The following is a 13694-nucleotide window of genomic DNA, read 5'->3' on the forward strand; positions in this document are numbered from 1 at the left end:
AGAAAGATTTTGCTTATGCGATCAGGTCTGAATTAGGCCCTTAGAGCATTAACCAAACCAATAAAAATGTTTCTTTCTGCAAACTAGACCTCACGACTGCCCCCAAACAGCCCATAATTAAAAGAAAAGCGGTGCAAGATAGAATTGTTCATCGGACATGCACAGTTTAATAAACCAAGCATTTCAGCAACAGGGACTGCCACTTTTGTGGCTGAAGTGCTTGGTTTGTTTGGGCCCCCATAAACCAATCTTTTTGCAAGGATTACCTCTGATCACTAATGAATAGGTTGATGAGGATGTTGGTGGTGGAGACTGCATGTGTTTGTCCAAACTGCTGGTGGCTGATAACAACCTGCTTGTTATTATGTTCATGAAATTAGTTTAAAAAAATTATATCGCACATGATGTAACATGGAGGAGGTGCCTAGATGGTTTACGTCCCTACCTCCTAATTACTTTGGCCTAAAAAATGAAGCAGACACCTTCACAAAAATTTACAGAATTTGGGTAAAAATAATCACACACCCAAGAGCTGACTTGTTTGGTCTTATGCCCAATCATCACAATAACTTTTTATCACTGTCAACAACTACTGCCACTGGTGGCTGACTTACACAAACAACATCCTCAAGATATTCGTCAATAGCTTTGTTAGCGTTGCATAGTACACAAATATCCCCCTCATCCTGTTGCACTTCCACACTAGCATCCTCAGTTTCTATTATGTCATCTTCACCATTTTCACTTGTACTGCTCATCCCCACATTTGCAGAGGGTGCAGAAATGGTGGAAGGAGGTTTCTATACAAGTATAGTATCAGCAATGTCAGACTCTCACGAACAGTAGCTGGCGTGGACACCTCTAGGCTCTCCTCAGGTCCACCATTAGTAGATGTTGTAGTACTATTGTGACTGGCAGCAGCCACAGTACTAGTATTTGGTTCTTGCTCTTCCATCCAATGATCATGATCCATATCGACTTTCAGCACTGTATCACTGCTGGCCTGATGTCTGCTAAACACATGTTTAAAAAAAAATAAAAAAAATTCAGGTGTTCTGTTAACAACTGTGACTCACTGTGCATATATTAAGGTGGCGTCCCTGGACCTTCAGACCGTTATAAACGCAGTGTCACTGACCTGAAGTAAAACCCACACAAGTAGAGAACTTTTCTTTCTTCAGTTTTACGCAAGTGACACTGACCAGTGATCACAAACAGTAGATCACTGTCCAAATAACTGTTTTTATCATAGTACATAGTACATAGTGCACAGTGAAAGTCACACAATCACTGGCTTTTCTATAATGTGTGCAATGTGTGCGGTGCACATGGGCCTCTGGGTCCAGGGGAGCGGGGGGGCAAACCGCACTCATTAAAATACTTACCTTACCGGAGTCCAGCTCTGGTCGCAGCAAAAATCACAGGCAAAATGGCCGCCATGCATGTGGGGTAGCCAAATTGGTCTCCTGACATGGCGGGCGCCATGTTTCCGGTGACCTGCGCATGCACAATGCCGGAGTCTACAGCGCCGTTAAGAGGAGGGGGCCCACCCAGAGGTGCACATGGGCCCCCTCCTCTGTACTTTTTTTTTTATTAACATAGCCCGTAACATGGCAGTTAGGAACTGATTGGCTGTTATCTCTGTCCACTTTATCTCTTTTCAAGGCTTTATCTATCCCAGTACCCCGGCACCCCTACACCTTAAATTTTAAGGGACACTGCTGCTAATTAAAACACTTGCTTTCACTAAGAGCACTGCCTATCCACACCCTATCCGTCGGATCTAGAGTGTGAAATGGTGCCTGAATCGCAGTGGGAGGGACTTGTATCCAATCCAAAACACATGAGATCCGATGCCGGGAAGATGACGTTTTGCCTCATTTTGGAATCTGAGCAAGGCAGGAAAACTAGAGCCCAGGCTTGGAAGTACTCTGATATGCAGAAGTCAGATGGGCTCGGTTTTCTGAAAAATGGACCCGCTCATCTAGAATATATTTTACACACATACACAATGCTAAAATCAGAGAGGACTAATAATGCTGATTAATACTGTGGATAAAAAAAAAGACCTTAGCCTGTAAGTTACTTATCGTTATATACACAATACCTGGCAGCTCCCACCCGTGCTGCATAGTATGGACAGTCATGGCTGTATTGGCTGTCTCCCTCTCATACACTATTCAGCTGGACGAGGAGGAGTTTTATGGGGGGGGGGTTGTCCGAGGTGCCACGTGATGGTAGGGAGCGGCAGAGATAATGAAAGGGGAGATGAGGAAGGAGGGTCAGTGGCAAACGCAGGTTTTTTAGAGGGGGTTTTCCAAATGCAGTCCACAGTCTCCCACTCTGCGGTACATTGGAGCAGGTGCTGGAGTCTGGGGGAGCAGTAGAGGAACCTAGTAACGACCCTGGGCTTTATAGTAAACATTTTGTCTTTGTATATACTATATGGACTACAGTATTAATCTTTAACACTATAGATGGTCTATATAGTATAGGCTGCATCAAACATATTTAAATAATATAAATATGTGGTCAGGAAAAAGTTAAACATGCCATAATAAATACACAAACATAACAGATCCAGAACTGCACTTTTTAAGTACACCTCCTCCCACCTCATGGTAAGGCTCCTGTCTCTTCTTACTGGCAGCTACTCTCTGGTCCAGTTCTCTGATTGAGCCTCAGACCACACACACCACAAACTTGGTAGCGGAAGCTGCTACCACTGGGCATGTGCAGCTGCTCTGCACTGTCCCTTAAACTGCATGATGTGGTCGCAGTTCTAGTAATCATTTTATATACCATTGCTATTGTCATAAGTTGAGCCACTTGCCAAAAAGATGGGGATTTCTGAGCAACTGGAACCCCCCCCCTAAATCTGAACTTGCCTATGACTGTGATGATAAGCTGGCTTTTGCAAGAACGAGATTGGTCCAAGGGTATGGGAGGAGGGCGCAAAGAAACTAATAAGCCTATGACTGTGTCAGGACAGGGCTGCCATCAGAAAGTGTGGTGCCTGGGACTGAGAACATAGGCATGGCCCACCTTGAGATGCCGGAGACATTTTGACTGTGTAAGGCTAGGGCCACACATATTGGCCAAGTGGGTCCCGCTGAACGGTACCTGCTTCGCCTGAAGGGGGATTTTCTGTTCACATGGATCCTGTTCTGCGGGATGCCACAGAACAAGATCCGACTAGTGATACACGGGATTTCAATAGAACACAGTGTGGCCACATACATTGAAATCTTGCCGTCCTGTCATCTGGCCCAACCGCAGCAGTATGTGTAGGCGCCAATGTGCAGTCTCCTTCCGGCCAAGCGGGTCCCGCTTAACAGGACCTGCTTGGCCGCTATGTGTTGCTCTAGCCTGAGGGTTAGTAGTTGCAAGCTGAGACATGCCCCCAAAATGGTCTCAACATGGGTGGCTGGGGGCTACAATGAACAATGTATCCTCCCTACCCTCTCCCCCACACATGGTGGTGACTGGGGGCTACAAAACACACACACACACACACACACACACACACACACACACACACGTGCGCACACACACACACACACACACGTGCGCACACACACACACACACACACACGCGCGCGCTATACAACACCCCCACACAGGAGTAACTGGTAAGCTATAAACACGCGCACACACATAGCTGCAGTGCTACATAGCACTCTCCCCATCTAATACGACCTCTTACAGACTGGCTATACGGCATTATCCACCACATGGTATATACATTTATAAATACATAATTTAATACCATCCACAGGAGTAACTGGGGGTTCTTACACCGCACTGTGTCCACATGGGTTAGTTCCACTTAGGATTGATGTATCTTCACACACAGGAAAGACAGATGCACTGCCACCAGTGCCATAGGAGAGGGACTAGGCTGGGTGAGGTGACCAACATACCCTCCAACATGACCTGCCCCACTAGGTACAAAATGCTCTGTTTCTGGACTTCTCTCTCAATTTATTATTACCATCACCTGTGAAGAAACAGCTTTCATATAATTTAACCAGTTCAACACAGGTGATGGAAATCATAAGTTAAGAGGGAAGTCCAGGAACAGAGAATTTTGTACCTAGTGGGGCGGGTAATGTTGGAGGGTCTGGACCAAGTGACTCTGACACAGCCAACCCGCCAGTGGCGCTCAGTGGGGCATGTAGCCTCCTTCATAATATGGCAGCTGCAGCACTGCCTGCATTTAGAGGTCTCTGAGAGTGCTGTGGCCAGGCAAAGTGGGCCACAGCACTGTGTTTGAATTGCAGGTGGGAGGTAGGGGAAGGGTAATAGTGTGGGCTTCAATCGGATGGCTGATGTAACAGAGAATAAACGTTTCCTGTCTACAGCACACAACATGATGGGAGGCTTGGAGCTGCAGCCACATTGTTTCTGTCCCTCTGTTGTGCAGTGCTCCTCTGAGAACATGTCTTGCAGAGACACGGTAATGGGGTGATATCACTGGTCTGTGCCCAGTTACTAAAGCAGAATAGAATAGAAGCCAGCGGCAGGTACAAAAGATTCACACAGTAAAGGTGTCTCTCATTGTAAGTTGATTCCTAAGTCCACCTTTGGTGTTATTCTGTACAGTAGCAGCTGCCACTCCCAGTCAGGGCCGGTGACGGGGGTGGGTCAAAAGGGTCACCTGTACCAGGCCCCAAGTATTAGAGGGGCCCCAAGGCCACGTAGTGCCCGGCAGGGATGTGAGCCGTCTTGTCCAAATAGGGCAGTGTGTTGTAGGTGGGCGCATCCTCAGAGTGACAGGAGCCTCTCGCACACAGTGACTGGGTGGCCAAAGTGTGTGCTCCCTCTTCCAGGTCCAGCTCTGTTGCAGGCAGTTACGGGACATGGCAGCAGCTCCACGGGGCAGAATTCCTGTGTCCTGCGCCAGCCTTTTATGGTGCGGTGTGAGGCCTGCATGGTACCAGCTGTTCGGTGTTAAGGTCTAAATAGTGAGGAGTACAGCACAGGTGAGCCTCTCCCCAGGGTAAGAGTGGATTGGTGAGGGGACACTGGGCTTTGGGATGGAGTGGGGGAGCTGGGAATGCAGCGTGGAGTCATTGGGGAGAGACAGACTGTAGGGCGTGTGGGTGGAAGAATATATATATATATATATATATATATATATATATATATATATATATATATATATATATATATATATATATTATTATTATTGTATAGATAAATTAATAAATATATATTTAACAGTTTCGCATATAGCACAGCAAATTCCACTGCGCATATCTGAGGGGGCCCCAGAGATATCACTGTACCGGGCCCCAATATTTGTGTTGCCGGCCCTGCCCCCAGTATGGCAGTGCTCGGGGGGATTTTCTACTGCTGGGGCTGCCAGTCCAAATTGCAATTAGCAGAAAGTGCTCCCAGTGTGAAGCCGATTTTCCGTTTTTAATTCATCAAAGCCGTACCTGGGTTCTAGTGGCTGTGTATCACATCCCTGTTTCTTCTCACCCTGCGGGTGCCCAGCAATTCCTGAGCTACTGGGCTTTCCCCAGTCTCTCTTCAGTGGAAAGAGCACAGCATCCAAAGAGTAAAGAGGGACTGTGCTGCGGAAATTGGGATGGTCGGGAGGTACGAAACCGTTTTATGCTTATGTACACCTGACAGTCCTATCTTCTGTGAATGCAGAAACTCACACTTGTGTCTTTTAGCTTCAAAGTGGAATATAACTTGAGCTCGGGAAATATGAAACAAATGATCACCGTAAAAAGAAGTGTATGCATAAATAATTAGGGTGGGAACTAAGAAAAACAAATCACGTGGAGGTTTTTTTTTTTTTTCCTTAAATTAATACTGGAGTAATCATGAGAGGGAATATTGTGAGAAAGTAGCATTGGGTGGGGCTGTGATGGAGTAAGGTTTAATTGAGGGTGAGGCTAGTATGATGAATAAAAATCTTCATTGTTTTTACATAAAATTAACTACTCTCCTGAATGTAGTGTCTTATATACAACTTGGAGCACGAGCGATACTGTTTGGTAACTCTTAAGGAATAAGAACTAGGTGCAGCCCAACTTAAGGTTTATTGTTGCACAAGTGTCTTGTTCCTACAGCTATAGGTTGTGACACCTGTGTGGATTTGATTTCCTTCCTCTAGAGCAGGGGTTCTTAAACTCTGTCCTCAGGACCCCACACAGTGCATGTTTTGCAGGTAACCCAGCAAGTGCACAGGTGTATTAATTACTCACTGACCCATTTTAAAAGGTCCACAGGTGGAGCTAATTATTTCACTTGTGATTCTATGAGGAGACCTGCAAAACATGCACCGTGTGGGGTCCTGAGGACCGAGTTTGAGAACCTGTGCTCTAGAGCAGTGTTTCCCAACCAAGGTCCTCAAGACAGTCTTGGTTTTAGTGATATCCAGGCTTGAACACAGGTGACTTAATTAGTACCTCAGTTATTTTGATTTAACCATCTGTGCTGAAGCCTGGATATCCGTAAAACCTGCACTGTTGGTGTGCCTTGAGGACCGCAGTTGGGAATGCCTGCTCTAGAGAGACACTGACGGCCTTTAAAACATACTTGCCTACCTGACCCTCTCCATGAGGGAGAAAATGCTCTGTTCCTGGACTTTCCTGGTAATGTATGATTGCCATCACCTGTGCTGAAACACCTTTCTTATCAATTACCTAGCTCACCACAGGTGATGGCAAATCATACATTACCAGGAAAGTCCAGTGACGGAGCATTTTCTCCCTCATGGAGAGGGTCAGGTAGACAAGTATGCTTTAAAAGGCTACAGGAAAATGCAGGTTTTTTTTGGACAGTGTTCTCTGACCATTATGTGGCATTGGAGAAATGGCTTTTCCCAACATTTTATTAACAATTTTTCTGGTACTCCCAAAATGGCACATAGTATCAACGTTGCAGGAAAACCCCATAGGCAGCCTTAAAAATATCCCTAGAATATAAGATGGGGGACCACCGAAGACCTCTTCAATATCTGCTGCCATTTCTGAATTTTGTTCACAAAAGCGGCCCTCATCGGTTTCTATGGAGGCTACTAAATTGAGAAACCTGCCAATTCCATAATAGTGGTAAATATGGATCGTAATGTGCACGCATGAAGCCAAACTGATCAAAAAAAAAAAATGCTGATTTTTATTTTTTTATCACTAGGCGTGGATTGACAGGAAGCAGACGTTTAGGGGTTGTCACTGGCAGTTTTCCGGGAGTGTCTGGGAAAAAATGCTCAGGCATTTTCAGGGAGGGTGTGTGACGTCAGCTCCGGCCTGATCAGCCTGTAGGAGTAAGTACTGGGCTAAGCACAGACTGGAAACGATCGCTAGGCTACGTTTTTGTACAGCCTGCGATCAGGTCTAAACTGCGCATGTGCGTCGCACGGGTACAAGGCGGATCATTGCTCAGCGATGGGTTTGTGCAAACGATCCATTCACAGAGGCGATTGCAAGGAGATTGACAGGAAGAAGATGTTTGTGGGTGTCAACTGACCGTTTTCTGGGAGTGTTTGGAAAAATTCAGGCATATCCAAGCGTTTGCAGGGAGGGTTCCTGACGTCCGTTCTGGTCCCGGACAGGTTGAAGTGGTATTAGCGGCTGAGTAAGTCCTGGGCTACTTGGAGGCTGCTCAAAATATGTTTGTTTGTACATCTCTTCTACACATGCGTTTGCACACTTGCAAAGTGAAAATAAACTCCCCTATGGGCGGCTACTATGCAAATGCAGGACTGCAAAAGACCCTAGCAAGCAAACGCGTCTGAATTAGCCCCATAGTGAGTGAGTTGTGAACGGATTTGCAGTTGGCTGTCGTTTGCAAAGCTTTTCGCACGGCATACGCAGACTTGCACAGGGCGGGTATTCACTCTGTCTGGACGGCGACTATCTGATCGCAAACCTCTGCAAATTCACGATCAGGTCTGAATTAGGGTCTTAATTTGTTCCTCAGTCAATTTATTTGACCATCTGGACTCAGAGCATGGATATCCAACCTGAACTGTAATGGTGGCACATGGGAAACTGAGGAATATTTACTAAACGGTGGTGACGTCCTTTCTCTTCAGAAGGGAATTAAAGCAACAGAAACCCCTGAGTTGAGTTTTATATAGCTGAAGGTGCAAGGTCCCCCAGCAGCACATTAGTGCAGTCCTGCTCCTGTCTTACTGATGGCAGATTACTTCATGTACAGGTATATTTTACACTACAATGTACTGTACATACATTCATTGTGTTGTGTTTGTTTGTTTTTAATCCTCTCCATAGAAAATATGTCCTGAGCACACCTGCCTCACTACACAGTGAAGAAACTGAAAGGCTCTGTGTCCACCTTTGGAATTCCAATGAGCACCTAGATGTCAATGTAGTACTGCAATACAATGGAAAGAATACCACCATCTTTGCAGAGAATGTTGTTGCTCCTAAATACTTCAAGTGTAACAGTTACCAGGTAAGGAGCAGATGGTTTGAACAATCCACAATATCTGTACACCAGATCTGGACTGAGTGACATGTTATGTTATTCACCATCGTGCTCCTCAGCCTTGTTGGGACAGAGGGGCATTGTTAAGGCTTCCAAGAACCACAATATTTCTCAGCCAACACATGCAGTTACCTGGCTCTGAGTTTTGTTTACCAGATTGCAATCTATTGCTATTCCCCAGTCATGCACATAAGCTCTGCCAACATAAAATGCTTAGTTGGTTCTACTCGGATTACTTGAATGAACTGGACGTGTTTAAATAGTGTTGTGTTTCCATACAAGACCTATAATCTCTCTTGTATGTGTGCTGTTTTTTAAATCCTTGAACTTTGTCGTCTCCTCCTCAGGTTCCAGCTGTCTCCATTTCCGACCCTGCGACAATCCTCTTTTCTGCAACTGGGAATGTCGCTAAAGTGTTGGATCGGAAGAATGTGGTGCTTATGCCCACTAGTTCAAATACCTGTATGTTTCAGATGGACAAAACGATTTACAAACCTGGCCAGAAAGGTGAGCAGAACAAAGGCAGACATTACCTTCTCTAACCACAAACCACCCAACATTGAGATATGGAGATGTGAGATGAAAGAAGCCCTGATCCTCCTCCAGGCACTAATTGTGCAAGCACTGCCCCTTTTTTCATAAGTCCACCTTCTGCAGAGCTCCATTATATGGTGCCAGGGCTGCCATAAAAAATTGCGGGGCCCAGGACTGACTGAATAGCCAGGGTCCCCCCAGGCAAATTACTTTACCCATTATAATTGTAAATTATATGTTTTCACGATCTGTCTGTGTAGTTGACCTACAGTATTCAATGAATAGTGACGAGCATATTGTAAGTATTATGTATGGAAAAATATATATATAGAAATTATATAGTCTCCGTAATTGAAGGCTTATGGGGCATACATATGGGGCGATTTTTGCCTATTTTCTAAGCGATCTGTCTATACATCGCTTAGAAATGAAGCACTGATCGCTCCGTGTGTACACCCCATAGCAATGCACGGTTCTGCACGTCGCCGTTGCCCGCTCCGCTCTTTGGCACATGCAGGCAAGATCTAGTTACATCGCCTAGCATGTGCATAAAGAAAGCTGGTTAGCAGAGATCGCTCAGCACACGTCGCGGTGTATAGCGATGTATGCTGAGCGATCTGTGCTAACCTAGATCACTTAGCAGTGCACACAGCACAAGTCGCCCCGTGTGTATGCCCAATTAGATTCATTAGTAAGTCAGAGAATGAGTGATACTGGAATGGGTAAGAGGAGGCTGGTGGGCAGTTGCAATTAACCGCTTCAGTGTTATGCCTGGAAAATTTCCGGGGCCAGCTACGTTGTGCAGACTGGCAACCCTGGAAATTTTCGGGGCATACCACTGCTCTCCCTCCCTCCATCTTACACTCCGCCTGCTGAGCAGAGTGCAAGGGAGGAGGGGAGGAGAGGGTTTCAGTGCTGGCGAGTTAGTGCCCGTCAGCAAATGCTGCCCGGCGGATGGCCATTGGTTGGTTATCCATCTGGAATGGATTCATCGATGGTTTTACCCATCGATGGTCATCCCTGCACTACTGTACAATTAAGAACCAGGGGGTGTGGCTTAGTGGGTGTTAGGGTCAGAGCTAAGCTCTGTGCCCTGACACTTTGAGAAAAAATAAATAAATTCGGTAGCATGGAACCGTCTATGGCGGGAAACCATCTGGTTTTCCCCAATCAATGGTAAAAGTATTCGACATCGGTCATAGGCAATCAAGGATTTTGAATTATCGATTGTCGTTGGCCATCACTAGCTACCCCTAGGCAATGAGCATTCCCTAGGCAAAGAGCATGGATCCCAGAGCATAAAACCCCAGGCAAAAAGCATGACACAATACGTGAAACCCCTGGCAAAGCGCATGAAACCCCTGGCAATGTGCAGGTTAAAAAATAAACAAACCAAAAACCTGCCCTGGGAGGTGTTACCAAATTGAAAAAACCTGCCACTGAAGGGGTTAAAGTAAAATAATCTCTGTAATGCATTTTAAAGTTCTGAAGCCTTTAGAAAATGGTACCATTTTTTTTTTCTTTTTTTTCTCCTGTTCAGTAAGGTTCCGTGTGGTCTGTCTAAACCAGCAGCTAAAGGCAGTAAATGAGAAGGTGAGTGACTAATACCTCTTTTATACCTAAATAGCGGGTCACAGCCGGAGGCCTGACACGGGAGCTACCCGGCTGCAACCCACATTCCCCGCCTTTTCCACCGAAATCACCAGCTCTGCATATTTCTGGGTTGGTGAGGTAGCAGTCGACGCGACGTGGGCGCCGCTTGGAGATCACATGATCTCCAAGCGCCGCCCATCCATTAATTGTAAACGGGAAGCCAGGTCGTGCAATCCGGCTCCCGTTTACACTGCAGTTTGCCGGTTTGAACACGTGTTCAAGACTGCAAACTACCTGAGTTAGAATACCGGGTCACTCTACCCGGATTATTCCAACTCTGCCCTTTTACACCGAGCAGAAACACTGGTTATGCTCACTCATGTGCAATAACCCGTGTTATATGCTAGCGGTGTAAAAGGGGTATTATTTACCTGATTTTGGGATTATTGAACCCTCTTCGTTCTGCCAGCCTAAGGCAATGCTCCCTTATTTTTTTTACACCACACCGCTCTAAAACAAAGTCTAGAGACCGTTTAGGATAATGTTTGTAGATATCTTCAAGTCCAATGCAATGGTTGTATTGGGGTACAAACATATATTTTATTTAAAACCTTTTTTTTTTCTTCTTTTGTCATTGATGCGAAGCCAGGTGATTTTTGCCTTTATAGTTGATGAATAATCTGCATCCACAAACTTGTACCATTTTTATTCTTGAAAGAGTTTATTGAGAAAATCAAAAAGTACAGGAAACCGATTTGGTACAGAAGGGTCTATTCATGAAGCAGTGAAAAGTGTGGAGAAGTGAGCCAATGGAGAAGTTGCCCATGGCAACCAATCAGCATTGAAATAATATTTATAATTGTACGGAGCAGCTGATTGGATGCCATGGGCAACTTCTCCACTGTTTTCACTGCTTCATAAATAGACCCCAGAGTGCCATAAACTGGCAAATTTGTTAGATTCAGAAAACAGACCGTCTACCCAAAAAGATCAAAAGAATTCAAAGGGGTGGGTCCCCGGGTTAGAAAGAGCCGAGGCCAGATTAGGCTAAAAGATTAGCTCTCCTATGTCAAATGGGGAGTGGGTGTTTAGCAAGGCCAGCCAAGGGCCTCCATATTTGTATTGGTGTCTGGATAATGTAGAAAAATCCAGAGGTTAAAGGAGGTATTTAGAATCACATTGGATAGGCACTTGAAGCACATGGGAAATGAGGCTGATGACCTCCCGACCAAAGTTTTGAACTCTTACATTTTATTTACTTTCCTCACTTTGACTGAAGTTCATTGAACTGTGTAAACAAAGGGTAAAATAAGCAGTGTTTCCCAAATTCTGTCCTCAAGGTCCACAGCTGACCTTTAAAACATGGACTGTTAATGCTCCTTGAGGATTGAGGCCCAAATGTATTAAGCCTTAAAAAGTGATATAGCGTAGACCAGGGGTTCTCAAACTCTGTCCTCAGGACCACACACAGTGCATGTTTTGCAGGTAACCCAGCAGGTGCACAGGTGTATTAATTAATCAATCACTGACACATTTTAAAAGGTCCACAGGTGGAGTTAATTATGTCACTTGTGATTCTGTGAGGAGACCTGCAAAACATGCACCTGAGGACCGAGTTTGAGAACCTGTGGTGTAGACTGACAAAGAGAGATAAAGTGTCATTTTTCACACACAGCCTGTGACATGGCGGCTAGGAAGCTGATTGGCTGGTACTTTATCTCTCTTTATCCATCTCTACTTTATCCCTTTTTAAGGCTCAATACATTTGGGCCTGAGTTTGGGAACCACTGTTCTATAGAAAATCTGAACTTTCCAACATGCAATTGTCCTTTTGCATAGCAAAAAACATTCTGAAACCATTATCATGAACTGGGCCCAAAGGGAGGTACCTGACCAAGACACATGTTGGGGATACATACTGCACTGGCTGAGCCAGATATTGCACAGTATGATAATGCCCAGTGACTTATGTACATAATCATGACTCTTGCTGCTTTTTGCACCCCCCCCCCCCCCCGAAGACTAATATTTGATCTTTCTTTGTTTCAGTTCCCAGTTATGTACCTGCAGGTAAGAAATTCAGGAATTATTTACACCATTATTAGGCTGCCTGCACAAATAGTGGATTGTATTTTTAAACAACGCCTGCATCCCATTGTGTGTACCTGCAAAGTAGTAATAGAGATACAAGGTCTCCGAAATGTTTTGGAAAAGTGGTGGGTGGTGACGGGAAGGTGGCTGTTCAGAAGCATGGAGATCTCTCGTGTTACGGGAGTGTTAAAGGCATGTCGCAGAACTGATTGCAAATTCAAGGATCTATAGACTAAACCTTGGAGAGAGATAAAGTACCAGCCAATCAGTTCCTCTTTCCAAGGCTTAGTACATAGACCCCAAATCGCTTACATTGGAGGCCATACCGTGATAGATGCCCTAGCATGAGAAGGAGCTACAGTAGTTCTGAAGGTTGTATCTAAAGACTCCTAAAATGAGAGTCTGATAGGCCCTACACACTGGCCGATTTTTTTGAAAGATATGAACGATCTCGTTCATAAATGATTGAGAACTCGTTCATATCTTTCAGTGTGGAGGCTCCAGCGATGAACGATGCGTGTCCCCGCGCTCGTTCATTACTGGTCCCCCGTCGGCTGTACATGCAGGCCAATTGGACGATCTCGTCCATATTTGCCTGCACTTCAATGCAGCCGGGTGACGGGGGAGTGAAGAAACTTCACTCCCCCGTCACTGCTCCCCCCCGCCGCCGGGTCGCTCATCAGCCGTATCCGCCGTCGGGCAGCTCGGAGGCGGGTCAGACAGTGTGTAGGGCCCTTTAGTCCTTGCACGTTCGGGTTCCTGGGTGGCCACCAGGTGAAGGGTTACTACTTGGTATAAAGTCGCAGACGTGACTGTGGTAAAAGACACACATGGACGAGGCAGCCTGACTCTGAATCGGGCCCCCACGGCAATCTGAACCTTCTATCCCTCCATACAATATTTCTACATGATTTCATGTGATGTCCTAAGTGTGCATTGATAGTATGTGTAGTAGAACACATTCAGAGAGCCGTGTAATTGCTTGTAAAATAAAGCATGGAGAA

The 13694-nt window shown here is 45.5% G+C and overlaps 1 protein-coding gene across 1 annotated transcript in view; it reads left to right on the plus strand.

The window, feature by feature from the left end:
* LOC135056792 (ovostatin-like) overlaps positions 1 to 13694 on the plus strand; it is an 83199-nt gene that overhangs the window by 15199 nt on the left and 54306 nt on the right. Inside the window, exons 3-6 of the mRNA XM_063962387.1 lie at positions 8256 to 8439; positions 8820 to 8979; positions 10547 to 10599; positions 12649 to 12669. Coding sequence (XP_063818457.1) covers positions 8256 to 8439; positions 8820 to 8979; positions 10547 to 10599; positions 12649 to 12669 — 418 coding nt within the window. The remainder of the gene's footprint in view (positions 1 to 8255; positions 8440 to 8819; positions 8980 to 10546; positions 10600 to 12648; positions 12670 to 13694) is intronic.

This window comes from Pseudophryne corroboree, chromosome 3 (assembly GCF_028390025.1).
Source record: "Pseudophryne corroboree isolate aPseCor3 chromosome 3, aPseCor3.hap2, whole genome shotgun sequence".
Lineage (NCBI taxonomy): Eukaryota > Metazoa > Chordata > Amphibia > Anura > Myobatrachidae > Pseudophryne > Pseudophryne corroboree.